Consider the following 15,838-nt stretch of genomic DNA (forward strand, 5'->3'; position numbering starts at 1 on the left):
CATGTCATTATACATTTGTCAAAACCCACAGTATGTACAACACCAAGAATGAACCCTAACATAAACTATGGACTTTGGGTGATGATGTGTTAATATAGGTTCATCAACTGTAACAAATGTACCACTCTAGTGGGGGATGCTAATAATGGGGGAGTCTGTGCCAAGTGGGAACAGGGTTATATGGGAAATCTCTGTACTTACTGCTCAATTTTGCTGTGAGGCCAAAACTGCTCTAAAAAGTAAAGTCTGCCAAAAAATTAATATGTTAAGAAATGAAGCTAGCCATTTTCTGATGATTATAAGGGTGGACATAACTGTTACTGCTCACTCACAATTCTAACATCCTGCTAGTCTGCTATTTAAGCAAAACTATAACGTGCACTATTTCTACAGTAAAAATTTAACGAAATGCTAAAATTAACCATGAAAGATGCATAGGTCAACATTTAAAACTTCCTTAATCCAACACAATTGTAATATTTTACAGTAAATGTCAAATGGTATTTGAAAAACTGTCAGTCAACTGCTTTCTTTTCATGTGAGTGAAACATCAAAACAAAGTAATTGCAGCATCTAGACTAAAATATAATTATAGCATTAACTGGGTTGAAATAGGCCTCTAGTTACATCTTCCACTATTGTTTTGAATAAGAATTTTTTATTATTTTTGAATAGAGTGGTTCAAAAATATTCATCCTTATAATTTACTGCTTTGGAGTTAGGACTGTCTCTAAAGGGGTCAAAATGAATTATATTTATTATCACAGGCAATTCTTCAGAATGGCTTTTGATACATAAATATACTTTCAAATGAACCATTTGCTCAGTCATCTATGAAATATAGTCATAAATAATCATGGCCTGGGTTAAAGAAACAGAAAGGAACATACATTCTCACATATCATATAACAATCTTTTATCCCAGCATCCATTCTCAGATGCTTAATGGCTAAGTTCTTAAGTATGGCCAAGTGAATTTTAAAAGAAGAATAAAACACATTATGAAAAATACAGTACAAAGACAGCATAGATGGAAAATCTGTTTCAATACTTTTCCTCCCTTTCAAAAGACAAAAAGGAAAAAATACACAAAAGGAAAGCAATTTGGCAGAAAGTACTGCAATAGTTGATGCCACTAGATTTATAGTCACTTTTGGCAGAGTACTGCTGTGAAAAAGCAGAGGTGCTGCTATTACAAGAAAAGATTATGTACTTTCAAGAAAGGGTAGGATTAATCACTCTTCTACAGACAACCTCACCAGGAAAAGCTTCAGAAGTTCCAGACAGCCCTTATTGAAACGGAAACACAACCAAAAACCATAAAACAAAACATTATTTAACAATAATTACCATATAATATCTAAGTCTAAATTATTTTGCAATTAACATCATGTGTTTAGCAAACCCTAATTTCCAAACGAAGACTGTACTAAAACCAAAAGTATTAGCTATTGTTTTTAGTTAAAAACCTTTGTATTCACTCCCAGTTTAAGGGAATGTTACTCTAGATCAATGCTCATTTTTAAATCATAGCACCAGTAAATATAAAGAAATATGCTCAGCACGTCATCATTTCATTTGTCTTATATAACAACTTCCAAAAGGATTAACACCCGTTGGAAAAATGAAACTAAGTAGAAATTAGTCTTATTTACTGAATAAAATTAATATTTACTGCTGATGAAAAACGATGTAAACAGTGAGCAACTATAAAAATTATTCATGGCGGATATAATGTTTTCAATTTGTCCCATGTATGTTCATTCCAAGAAGGGACATGCAACATATTTGACTCCTAAAGAAGGTAACCATGCACCTAAATTTGCTTCTAAGAGCTTTATGAGTTTTTTTTGTTATTGTTGTTAATACATTTTTTCAGGTTATTTTCTCCCACAGTGTAAATGATTTATTTTTAATCAAAATTTGCAGACATCTAAGAAATCACAATATTTTAATAAAATGTTTACATTCATTTTTATTTTTAAAAGTATCTAAATGTTTCTATATAGCTCTATATAATATTAATGAAAATATTAGGAAAAAGCTACAAATGCCAATATATTTTAAATTAAAATTAGGAAGTAAAGGGCTCAAACAAGCTGAATACTTCAATAATAGAACTGAACACTGAACTGTCCCCAAACAATGCCTGATAAGTCATCTTATCATACTAATTATAATTCACCAGAAAAATAATGCATCTTTCATAGGATCAAAAAATACTTATGAAAATAATTTAACTTGGTATATAGCAGTACCATATATCATTGATTCTTTAAAATAGTTTTCTATTTATGACTAAAAGATTAAACTGATATGCAAGTGTAATTTATGAAACTTAACTATAAAAATGTCAGTAGTAATTCCTTCCTGAGCATTCCTCTCCAATTTAAAAGCAAGGAAGCCTAATAAACTAAAGCAGGGATGGCAAACTTCAGCTTGTGGGCTGAATCCAGTCCACTGCCTGATTTTATAAATAAAGTTATATTGAAATATCTACACTCCTTCCTTCACATATTGTCTATGGCTGCTTTTGTGCTACATTGGCAGCGTTGAGTAGCTGGGTCAGAGACAATAAAGCCAAAATATTTACTATCTAGCACTTTACAGAAAGTTTGCAGACTCCTGAATTACAGATTTAGACCTTCATTACTTCATTTGTATGCACACACACACTCATCTTTTATATGATCTTTAGTAGAGAAGATATTAAGCTAATCACTTAAGAATCTGTATGTTCTTTCTGTTTTGATTTTATAATTGTATATTGACCACTGTCCAATTTCTGGCCTCTTTATAAGGCAGAGGATACTGCTTGATTCTGATTTGCACTGCTTTGGATTCTACTGCATCTTCTCATATGCTGTAACATTTCTGACAGTTTATTTTAAAATAAAAATCCCTCAATATTATAGCTATAATTTCCAAAAGGACTAATTTTAGCCATTTAATGACTATGTGATATTATGTATAAAGGATGGTAATGTAGAAATTTAGATTTTAAACGCTGAATTAAGAAAAAGATTGCTACATGGGTGGAAAAAGGGATGGAATTAAAACCAAAAATACATCACAAAGAGAAAGGCACTGGGCTTTAAAGGGTTACTTTAACAGGGAAAAATGTATTCTAGACCAGGGGCCCCCAACACATTAGGGTTCCTGTTAGGAACCAGGCCGCACGGCAGGAGGTGAGCGGCAGGCGAGCCAGCGAAGCTTCATCTGCAGCTCCCCACTGCTCCCCATCACTCGCATTACCGCCCGAACCATCCCCCCTCCCCCATCCGTGGAAAAACTGTCTTCCATGAAACCGGTTCCTGGTGCCAAAAAGGTTGGGGACCGCTGTTCTAGACTTAAGGAATCACTAAACACATGGCCCATTGTGGAACACTGAGTAGTAAGGAATAAATTGTCAACGATTCTTTCCCTTTCCCCTCCTTCCACCCAAGCCCAAAAATAAAAACAAAAGTTACACATAAAACAGAGCTAGTATCCAAAATTTCTTTAAAATGAAATACAAAAGAATGAGAGATTAAAGCAATTGGGATTGCTAAATCTGCAAGTAGATGACTGTTACTAAATTTTTCAAAAATGTTAAAAATTGTAATAATATATGGAAGACAACTAACTTGTCTTTCTTCTTTGGTGTTGCAAATAAATATTAGAAATAGGTTTAAATTAAAGTACAAGACCTATTATATAGAAGCCTGAACATCTTCATAGGAAGAAGTTTGAGTAATTAAATCCGAAGGTACTATTGATATTTTCTCCTTAGAATGATTTACATCACATGTGACTAAGGGAAGGGAGATGTATCAAATACCTTTTGGTAGTCTTTTATGATTATAGTTTATGAACTCTTAGTTTATTTTACAAAAATCAAGTCAACAGTCACTTTGTTTTGCTTCCTAGGAAGTTTTATAGTACTATATTATGTTTAATAAAAGGCATTCAAATATAAAAGGTAGTATATAGTAAAACATCCTTTTCTCTTTGTCATTCTGCTATATTCTTGAACAGACATCTGTTTAGTTCAAACCAAAGACATTTCATTAATCTGCAATCCCAAGATACTGAATACACCTTCCGATGATGATAATGCACCAAATCAGGAGAGGATATTCTCATTTAAGCATTATCAGTCACAATGCTGACACTCTGATTATAAATTTCCTTCTTGTAAATAAGGTGTCACTTCCAATGCATGAAGTTAAAGTCAAAACGAGACACCCAAAGCTTATCTTTTATTTAGTGATAATCACCCCTATAGTCCACTTATTTACATGTACATTGCTAGTTATTACTTTTCCAACTTACTATACAATTACTCAAATTACATGCTAGCAAGTCAATGAAATTAGTCTCTATTAAATTTCTTACATAAAAATTAATAAAATCATATGATTAGGAACCCAGTATTATTTTTAAGCAATCTCATTTTAATTTACATCCTGACCATTAACACCCAATAAAGGAAAGTAAACTTTGTTAATAATATTTAAAAATGGCCCAAGTTTCCTATGTCATTAACAAGGCCATACCGATTAAACAAAGGAAAAGCAACAACCCACCATCCTAGTATTCAATGTGAGCTGCTGTTTCATCAACGAAAAAAGTGTATCTCACATGCTTTTTCCTGCTCCCTTTTGTAAACAAAAAGTTTACAACTGTGCATCTGCTGACTTATTACGAATGCAGGCAATGGGTACAAAGTAAAGGGACCCACAATGGGATTGAGTCCAACACTTCACCCTCTTTAACAGATACTCAGAACAACCAATCAGAAGACAACTCTAGACCGAGATGGTCCAGAGCATTCCCAAATCCTCCACAGAAAAAAATTCAAGATCCTAGAGCTGGAAGGACTCTTAGAAATCACAGATCCCAATTTCCTCATTTTACAGAAAAGGAAACTAATGCCTAGAGATTTTAGTTGGCTTATCCAAAATTAGTCTGAAGACTAGAACACAAGCTTTTAATAAGGTAATTCTTCCAACATTCCTTTACCTTTTTCTGTCAGGATGGCAAAGTCAAGTTATATTTTTAAAAGCAAGTTATACTAAAAAACAAATGGAAAACAAAGAGAATACCTAGCAGAAATAAAAACCAAACTTACTTAAAGCAAAAAGGCTTACCAAGCACAGACTTGATTCCCCAGTAATTAACATATCCCTTTTCAATCCCATTCAGATTCTATCATACCTTGTTTCCCTCCACAGGAAATTCATTGCAAAATAACTGTTTCCAGGCAGACACCTTTTCTGGTAGTTTCTAAAGTAAATGCGCCTATTCTCCTTGCTGCAGTAATCCACGCTGAGAATCACAACCTATAGCTGACACAGTACTCATTCTTCCTTTTATACAAAGTCCTCTTCAGTGAGGAGCTAAGAGTTGAGAAGTAAAAGTACTTCGAAGTCCTTGTTTCTCCTCTACGGCTAGAATTTCAAATGACTAGAATTCTTCTATGAACAAAAAGGATGGCGGGGTAGAAGAGTAACAAAAATTTGGCTGAATTCTAGCTGAACTGTTTCACTTTTAACTACTTTGAACAAAAATCTATTTCCAAATCTTTTTTCCAGTTTTGTTAATTACAATAAAATAAAATTAATAAGCAGCAAGTCAAACATTGCAATTCTACCTATCTTATAGTACAAAGCCATTAAACAATCATTTATCACCTACTATGTGAAACAAACTTTCACAATCATTTACCACCTACTATGTGAAACAAACTTTCACGTATTATCTTATCACATCTAAATAGCAATCCTGGAAACTTGTGGTTGAAAAGAACACAACCATTTTTAAAGAAGACAAAAACAGTACTTTAAGACCTTTTCCTTCGAAGACTGACTACATCAGCTACAAAAATAATGAAATTAAGGCCTTCCTACACAGAGCCTGGCAGCTAGCTGCTTCTCAGCAAGTATTTGCTGGAATAAATGAATGAAAGAACTGAACATTAAAACCATAGAAAAACTCTCATATTTATAATAATATCATATTGAATAGTCACCAAAACAGTCCTTGCATGGTCTTAAAAACATACACATTATTGCATTTAATCCTGACGCTCACTTCACGAGCTAGTTGGGTTATTATTCCTACTTAACTGGTGAAGAACTAGGACAAAGTGTAGTGGTTCTCAACCAGGAGCACCTGGAAGTGTGTGAGGGCATGTGGGTTACCACACTAACAGCAGAGGTAACCCTGGCATTTAATAAGTGGAAGCCAGGGATATTAAATAGCCTGCAATGTGCTAGACAAACCCACAGAATTATCCAGCCCCAAATACTAGCACTACTGAGAGACACTGATCAAGGATAAATAGACAAAGCCAAACAGCTAACAGTGACTTTAAATTATTTCGATTCAATAACAAAATCCAGGAAATCACCGAGGACCAAATCAAAGGAAATCAAATGTAAAAGCGTATCAAATTCTCAAGCTAGAATCAGTCTAGGCTACCTTCTCGAAATGGCAATAGGATAAAAGTAAAAGATTACATAATTCCAAACTCCACATTACTCTGCCACCCTCTTTACCAAGTTTTCCATTTCTTTCTTGTAATTGCCTCAGTGCTGTATTCGAAAACTTTATCATTACGTTTAGTTCCTCCCTCTAAGATTTGATACAAAGAAGTCATCAAGTCCTTCTCCAGTTCCCATTCTACTACCCCTGCTTTGGATCCACTTTACTACCCATATGGATTTAGTTACATATTAAGGTTCCCTTGGTTCTATTCTTTTCATCCATGACACCACTGCACTATTAATCATCCTAAAAATCACAAGGTCTTCCTGAGAGCATATCTCCTTATATAGCTACAATGATTCCTTACTGAATAACACCCAGATAACTCAGGCTAACACTCGAGGTTTTTCCACCTACTGGTTCCTTATTTCTCCCTCCAACTCAATTAGGATCACAATTCCAAGCAGTCTTTAGTATTCCTCTAAACTACCATGATCCCTTTTCTCTACTTTTGCCCACACTGTTAGCGTAGAATAATTTTCCGACTCCTCCTTCCCTGCCATTCTCAAGCCTCATCTACTAATGTGCAGAAGTGTCATTAAACGCAATAAACTTCCCTGTAATTTGACTTTGTGTTATGTCAGTAGACCCTAAATAACTCTTATTTCAATTATGTTTATCTAGTTCTAGTCCTTGAACATAAGAATCATATTTTCATTTCTTTTGCATACTCACCTAGAACAACATATAGCTACTTAGAATCACAAAGTTGTTTCTCGAAGAAATCATCTAATACAGCACCTTCATTTTAAAAGTAAGAAAAAACTAACTCAAGGACACATAATTCTTTAGTGGCAAGACACGAACAAGAAATAAGGCCACAATTCATAATTGAATGTTAACACTTAACAAGTGCTTGTTAAATGAACTCCAATGTACAGAAATCATTTTGTAAGCCTGCATTCAGCAAAATTACACTGCAATTTAAAAGACAAGCCCATGGGGCTTCCCTGGTGGCGCAGCGGTTGAGAATCTGCCTGCCAATTCAGGGCACACGGGTTCGAGCCCTGGTCTGGGAAGATCCCACATGCCGCGGAGCAACTAGGCCCGTGAGCCACAACTACTGAGCCTGCGCGTCTGGAGCCTGTGCTCCGCAACAAGAGAGGCCGCGATAGTGAGAGGCCCGCGCATCGCGATGAAGAGTGGCCCCGCTTGCCGCAACTAGAGAAAGCCCTTGCACAGAAACGAAGACCCAACACAGCCATAAATAAAAATAAACAAACAAACAAAGAGAAGTGTTTTAAAGTCTGGATTAATTTCACCAAGAACTAGACTCTCATTCTAAAGCAATGGATTAAATAAATGTCAAAGTTCACCATCAAAAAAAAAAAAAAAAAAAAAAAAGACAAGCCCATGCCTTATCAAAGCAGAGACTGCCTACTATATTTTCCACAAGTCAGGAAGACAATAAATGAGATCCTTTGATAATTTTGATACTTAAAAACTCAATTTTTTACAAAAATTAAGTAAATTTTAAAGTCCATTTTTTGGCATAGTCCTTGAAACACTCATACATAAAACAACCTTGTTGTGTTTAGACAAAAATACCTTAAAAATAAGATGAGGGTAGCCCACAGTTACAACAGACTATGAAGCAATTCGAAATTATACTAGTAAACCAGGAGTCCAGATAAGGACAACAGCAGAATTACTAGAAATGCCTTCATTCTTCAGTTAGAACCTTTTTTCTCCCCTTTACTTATTCCATACAGGGATAGATGATTACTTTATCTCAATCGTTCTGATGCTTAGATTACTCAGAAGAACCAAACTGCACCTATTTCTACATGGCAAAAGGAGGAGAATTAAGATAATTAAATCATTACTGTACAACTTGGCATATAAAATTATGCTTTCCTGCTTCCCATCAGTAAGTTCATTCCAACCTCATATTCACTCCAGAAGCCAAAAAGGTTGAACATAAAGCATGTTTATAATGACATCAGCCATGTGCTATACGTTAATGCAGCAAATACATTAAATTTATCTTGCTTCATCATTTGTTAGATACTGTTTAAGGACTCAGATTTTCACAATTCTTGTCTACAAACATTAGATATCAGATGTAAATTCTTCATCATTTTTTTTCTAACCTCAAAATAGATAACTTAGTATAGTCCTCCAACATTTAGAAAGACATTCTATTAGTTAAATTAGGCATGCAATTCACATTCTAATAACCCAGTCCCACTTTTGAAAACCTCCTACTCTGCTCCACAGTTAGATGAAAGAAGACTTTATTTACAAGTTTGTTTCTGCTCTGAAGACATCTTTTAGAACAAATGTATTACAGACTACAAGAGTCTAATATGAGAAGAAAATGAAGAGAAGGACTATAAGAAGCCAAATGCAACAGTGAAAAATATAAAAGAACTAGGGTAAGAGAAGAGACTTACAATAAGTCTGCACATTAAACCAATATGGAGCTTTGAAATAAACTATAGTTGTCTAGCTTTCAAAACAAAGAACAGAAAAATTAATAAATTTTAAGCCACATATGTGGAAATTATATAAAAATAAAAAGATCTTAGTCTTTTTATTTTAGATAAATAAAAAGATATTTATTTTACTTTAAAATAAAAAAAGATTTCTATTTTACTTTAGATTTTCTACAAATCAAAGCCATAAGAAAGCTCATAAGCTTATCTCCTACTTAAACCTAACAGAAGGAATGACTAGTGGTATTACTGGTAGGCAAACCAATTTATCACTCTGGAATGTTCATATAAATCTCGTAAAAAAGGTAAAGTAAAAATATATTTGGTAAACTGCTTTCCTAACTTCACTGTAAATACAGTAAGAGGTTCTAAAAAAATTTACAGTGTAACTGTAAATTACAGATTCACTTTTCATACAGTATTTAACTATAAAAAATGTATAAAAGCAAAAGACATATAAGTGATGATTTTATACACTTGATCCTTGCTTTCATTTGACAGTTAGCATTAGGCCTTAACATTTTAACTTCTCCCTTTGTGTAATTTGCTAATTCCTCAAATGCAGTAGGGGTAAAAAGTCTTGTCTAAGAAAAATATTTGATTTTATAAAATCAGCCTTGCTTGCAGTACTCATGATTATATTAAGCTATAAAAGGAGCAGACTGGCTGTTAAAAGAAAAAAGTTATGTACCTTAAGAAAACTGAGACCACACTGGGTCTCAACTGGGAAAACAGTAAAAATTGAACCCACTTAAAAGAAAACCAAAATAATCTAAAAATAACTGATTTAATTCAACTTTTTTTTTTTTTTTCCCTTTTAGTCCAGAGGTGATACTCTTTTGCTGCGAACAAAAAAAAATTTGTTTTTCATTCTAAACAGTCCATCTGGATCCAATACCACACTACGTCACTACACGGGGTTTTGCTGAACACTCAGTACCCACACTACCGAAATTAATTTTATTCCCATCTTCACAAGACTAAAACAGGAGCCCTAAACTAGAAGGTATTGATCACTGGATACCGGAATAAAAATATCTATACAATTGAAGTAAAAAATATTTTAGTGTCAACTATCTAGATATTTGGGTAAGAACTATTTAGATATACTGTCTTAGAAATTCACAGATTCAGATCTAGCCTGGTCAGATTTTACCATTTTTACAGGTATGAGTGCACTACTGGTATTTACTATGAATGACAGACTTCACTTAGTAACACAATTCAGTGAAAACTTTTATAAGCATTTTGAACATAGCACACTGATCACAAATAAAATATCCTGATACCACATATAGCACTACTTTGAAATGAAGATTTTAAAAGATTATAAAAAAGGGTAAGACACATGTTTAACTCAAATGCAGGCTCCCCTCCTCCTTCTCAGGAGCCAGATAAATCTAACACGTGGGGAGTAAAGTTTCCTGCTCCTCCGTGTTTCTTATCATCTAGTGTTTTTTTCTATTTATTACCAACATGTTACTTCAATAATATGTAGGAAGCAGATATCCTAATGATGGATGAACAAAGCATTTTCTTTTTAAAATCTTATGTTTAAGTTTAAAAATAAGGGCATTTAGGTTAATACGGGTAAATATCATAGTAAAAGTAAACACAATTTAAATAGTTTGAGAGGAATTGTGAAGTATTCTCCATTGTTCAGACTGAAAAAATTATCTTGAAGAATGAGTAGGTATTTGGAAAAAAATGCTATGACAAAACAATTACAGTTCATGCATAACCAAGAAAAATAATTCTCTATACTAATACTTAAGAGTACAGCTAACCTAACAGTATTTACATATACATAACAAACGTAGACGATGAAAGGGAAAACGTATCAAGACAGTACACTTCTCCATCTGCATTATACTAAGAAAATGCTCTAAAACTTCTAGAAATAGCAATACTTCATAACTATTTATATAAAACCTGTATTTGTTTTCTAATGATTTTTCTAGATGGACAAGTCAGAAACAAATTCAAATTCAACCTCTAATTCATTAGAATAATAAACAGTCATAATTTCAACATCTACCATGCACAATATTTTTAGAAAAGCAAATAAAATGTGCCTTGTGCTATTGTCTTTAAACCTCACCCTCAACATAGTCCGTTCAATAGACCACTAGTATAAGCAGATATATTTCCCCTTAGAAACTTCTACTTCCTTGCAAAGACAGTAATTATTATAGCAAAACTTTAGAACTCTATGTGGATACGTGTTTAGCTGCTATAAACTGAGCTGAGAAACATCACAGCAACATACAACCTGCATGCAAGTATAATCACGGGGAAAGACACAACCACATGATTTCACATAATACCTGATCATACCATTTCTTCGGCATTAAACAGGAAAAGCAACTAATCAGCAATACAGAAGGACTGGGGAGAATACAGTAAAAGTTAAAAAGTAAAATAAAATTAAATGAAAGGATACAGCCTTAAAGCACCAGTCTGAGTTCCCACTGCCAGGATCTTCTGTACGGGATCAAAGGCCAGGGCTGAGGGTTGATAGGGAAATCCATGGCGAACAGTCTAGGGATGGGCAAGTGACATCACAGCAACCAAGGCAGAAAGCAAAGTTTTAAAACAGAAAAGTCAATAGAGGCATTAGACCTAGAAGCAATCATAATTGATGCAAAACACATATACAGGCACTGCTATTAAAAAAAAAAACTATGAAGTCTACATCAAACAAAAACCTATGCACATAGAATCTGAAACCAAAAACAAACAAACAAAAAAACTATCCCAGTGTTACATCTTAATTTCTGCTTTTCCATCATAGTGGTAGTCTTTAGAAAAAAAATTTAATATTCTATTATGTCTGAGAACAAATTACTGAAGTTTGCAGTGGTCAAAAATTCTGTATATTCATTTAAAAATGCAATTCATGCTTTTTTTCAAGTGTGATAACTTCATCATTACTTTATTTGGATGCTAAATACAAGTACTTCTAAGGAAATGCTGTCATAATTACTTTAATTAAGGATTCAGTAAAGCAATTAGCAAACATCTATCTCATCGTTTTGCAACTGTAACAGAATGAAAATAAACACAGCATATATATTTTGCATTTTGCTATTAAATCCTTAATAATTTTGGGACACTGGGGCAAAAAAGTATGTACACACTTTTAAGAAACTCTGACTTATGAATGCCTGGTATTAATACCAACACAAATTTGTATTTCTCATTGAGCAGCTGGTGAATTAATTCGCTGCATCATTCTTTCTGAATTACAGACCGCTATGGCAACTGTCGTGCCATTAATAGGCAAAAATCACAGCTCTAACTTTTTCACCAAACACAATGATAGAAAGACCCTATGATTTCATATTTTAAGCCTCCTACCACATTTTAAGGGAAAAGTGATGAGCAAATATCTAGTTGAACACGTTTGGCTTTTTGATAAACAATATTCATTAGACACTGTTCCCAAAGGAAACTTGGAAGTCAGTGAATTATGTATTAAAATGCTTGAATATAAAAGCCATAAGATTAAGCATACGAATTAAAGGTCAGTATAATATATTAGAAGCAACCTTGAAATGATTGCTGCACGTGAAAATCAACGAAAAGGAGTAAGATGATGTCAATCTCCAAAATAGCCCACCAAGCAAAGTGTGCTAGAGGAGCGAGACCATTATTCGACGTATGATTATTATTGGCGCTCTATCCCTCGACTCGGGTGTAAAGCCTGAGTTGCCCCTTAAACGACCCCAATTTGCGCCGGGCTGCGCGCTCCGTTCACCTTGCACAGCTGAAAGTGCTCGGACTGGAGCGTTTCCTGGATCTCGGGCTCCCGGTTCCCAGGCGGGTGCTGCTGCTGCAGCTGCTGTTGCTGCGAGGCCGAAGACGAGCCGGCGGTCAGGCCGTCCAGCACCTTTCTGATGTTGAATTTCCTCATGGTCTCGGCGGGGTCCCCCGCAGCCCGGGAGGGGAGGTAAGGGGCGTCCCCAGGCGGGGGGGAACCAGCCCGGGCCGAGGGCAGCTTCGACCGAGGACGCGGAGGAGTGGGACAGAGTGTGAGTGTGAGGGGAAGGAGGTAGCTGGGGAGAAGCAAAAGATAATCCGAACAGGATATACTGCGACAAGAAAGCCGCGGCCGCCAGAACCCCGGGCGGCGACCCCTCTTCCTCCGAGGCCGCCGCTGCTCGCCGCGGCTGCTGTGGCGCCGCTTCAGCCGCCGCCGCCGCCGCCGACTCGCTCCGCGGCCCGGCGGCACAGCAGTGGCGGCGGCGCCCCGAGCCCGCTCCGCCCAGCCTCACCTGGCGGCGGGCTGACTCTGCGCCGCGCCGCCGCCCCGGCTCGCCTTCGCCGCCGCCGAGTCCATGGCCCGCGGCCCCGCCGCCCACCCGGGCCCCGCAGTTCCTCGGCGCTTCCTCCCGCTCCTGCTTCTCCTCCTCCCGGGGGTCGCCGGCTCTCCGTCCGCCGCCGCCGCCGCCGCTCGGCCTCCCTGCCGCTCAGCGCCGCTGCCCGCCGGCCGTCGCACGCAGGGCGCCCGGGGTGGGTCCCCGCGCTCTCCGCCTCGCTCCTCCGAGGCTGGCTCAGCCCGCCCTCGCTCCTTCAGAGCCCCGGCTGCCCTCCTCAGGCTCCGCCGCCGCCCGCGCTCCCGCCCGGCCGCTCCCTCTCGCCTGACAGGGCGCCTCGGCACACGGCACCAACGCCCGCTCGGGGGATCAGCAGCAGCCGCGGTTACAGCCCCGGCCGCGGCGGTGGCGGCAGCTGGGCCTCGGCGGAGCTGGGCTGCTGAGCATGCGCACCGCTCGTACCCACCCCCTCCTCCGCCACCGGAGTGGAGCTGGGGCTTAAATTATCCTCTGCGAAAATCCCAGACCGTGGCTAAATTTCTCCCATCTCAATCGCCTTGCCAGAGGATGCAGCTGCTTTTCCTGCAGCTGGGAGAGTAAAAATGTTGATGACTAACAAGCAGCAGGAATCCTTTATTTCAAAATCGGTCATTAAAGCGGGGGTTTATATTCTCACCCTTTAATGAGGCACACACTGCCGGCTGCTGGCTGCAATATTATTGTTGTTGCTTTATTGATGGGCTTTGTTTTGGATTGATTTGGATTTGGATTTTGAAAAACAGCGTCTAGACAACGGTTATGTCTGTGGCAAGGGGATGACAGACTTAGAAAGGTACCAGGAAAGGAGATGAACCTAGAAGGGGAAAAATGAATTCTTTCCTGTAGCTGTTACTGTTGGTAGGATGAAAGCATGGCCAGTGGCAGGTAGCTGCTAGAATGGGAAGAGGATGCCAAAGGGAAACGGCTCCAGGGCTGGGTGTTAGCCCCGACCAGTGACACGCCAGCCTTGGATTCAGTCCGCACGCTACCGTGGGTGGAGATGGGAGCGGGAGCGAGGGTGGAAGTAAACACAGCGCGGACACTCAGACCTTCAATCCGCCCGGTAATGCTGATTATCCACTAAGTAATCCCCAGTAGCTTCTCCACTCTCGCAAGGGGAAAGGAGGGAAGAATGAAGTTTTCGCTCAAACCTTTCCACTGCTTCACTGTCACAATCCCACTTGGATGCTTAGAGACAAATGTCTGGCTCAAGTTTGAAAAGGAGGAGAGATTAATGATGCGGGTACCCTTTCCCGAGAGTGAGTTCAACAAGGAAAGGTGGATGGGAAGCAGAGGTACTTGATTAGGAAGGATGTAGATACTAAGGAAAACGTAAAGAAGTATGGAAGCGCATAAAGACTAACTCTAATTCGTGGGGAGGGGGTGGAGAGGAAGGAGACTCTCCTAGGCTACTAACTCCCTACCCCTGACGGTTCTGAGCTACTGGGGGTTTTCTGAAGCCAAATCAGAAGTGCCCGCCCTCTACTTTGTGATTGGCCGCCTACTGCCCTGCGTAGGGAAATTCTCGTCACAGTATTGGTTGATGTGACAGGCTTTCAAGAACCGTCAGCAAACCAACCACGACTGGGCCTCAGGGATTTCGGCAAACGTAGTCCTGTGTGGAGCTTCCGCATCAAAGGACGGTGGCTTACGCTTGGGACCTACAAAATTGTTTTGTGTTTTAATATTTACTGAATTACTCAGTTAATTCACTAGGTGTAACGAGCGATAAACCAGATTTGAAGCTTTTTCTCAGGCTATTTCCAAGTGGCTCTGAGATTGTTGTTTACCAGTTTAGTCCTCTGAAACACATTTTGTTGAGTGTGAGATATTGTGCTGCGTACTGAAGACGCAGAATGCAACTCTTAAAGCTTTCAACAAGCTTCCTAGTCAAAAGGGGGCGAACCTCATGTGAATCAGTAATTGTGAAACGATATGATGAGCTCATTGATGGCATCATGCAAGAGGAATGAAGAGGGTAAATTAATTGGCCGGAAAAGGCCCGGCGATGGTGAATTCACCATAGTTCAGTCCAGGTGAGGAGGGGTCGACCAGGTGAAAAGGAGGGAGAAGAGGCAGCTGGGAGGTGATCAGAATTACCTGGGGAGCTTTTTAAAAATACAAATGCCTCCATAGGGGTAAATTGCAAAACAGAGAGGTCACTTCCCTGCAGAAGTTTATGATCCACCTTTTCATCTAGTTTGAAAATAAATCTGTTGGATGATTTGTCATCATTGGATTATGAAACCCTTTGGAGAAGGGACAATTTCTTGCTGAAAGGCCTTGTGGTAGAGTGGAAAAATCCTAGGCTTTGTTGTCTGCCAGACATGGATTTCAATCCAGACTGTGGTAATGTGGGCAACCTCGGGCAAATTCCTTACTGTTCCTAAGGGTCAGATTCCTCATGTGAAAAATAAGATTAATACTACCTGCTTCCTAGGGTTTTGGAGGATAAACTAGGGGAAAAATGTAAAGTTTGCATTACATTAGTTACACATAGTAGAATGGAAA

At 38.1% G+C, this 15,838-nt stretch overlaps 1 protein-coding gene across 2 annotated transcripts in view; it reads right to left on the bottom strand.

Annotated features, from left to right (window-relative positions):
• STXBP5 (syntaxin binding protein 5) overlaps nucleotides 1-13,034 on the bottom strand; it is a 166,184-nt gene extending 153,150 nt beyond the window's left edge. For both annotated transcript variants that reach the window (XM_007196903.2, XM_007196901.2), the window contains exons 1-2: nucleotides 12,730-13,034; nucleotides 11,413-11,510 (exon numbers count right to left, since the gene is read on the bottom strand). In XM_007196903.2, coding sequence (XP_007196965.2) covers nucleotides 11,413-11,510; nucleotides 12,730-12,885 — 254 coding nt within the window. In that variant the 5' untranslated portion in view covers nucleotides 12,886-13,034. The remainder of the gene's footprint in view (nucleotides 1-11,412; nucleotides 11,511-12,729) is intronic.
• Nucleotides 13,035-15,838: the final 2,804 nt, after the last annotated feature.

The sequence above is a fragment of the Balaenoptera acutorostrata genome, chromosome 14 (assembly GCF_949987535.1).
Source record: "Balaenoptera acutorostrata chromosome 14, mBalAcu1.1, whole genome shotgun sequence".
NCBI classification, from domain to species: domain Eukaryota; kingdom Metazoa; phylum Chordata; class Mammalia; order Artiodactyla; family Balaenopteridae; genus Balaenoptera; species Balaenoptera acutorostrata.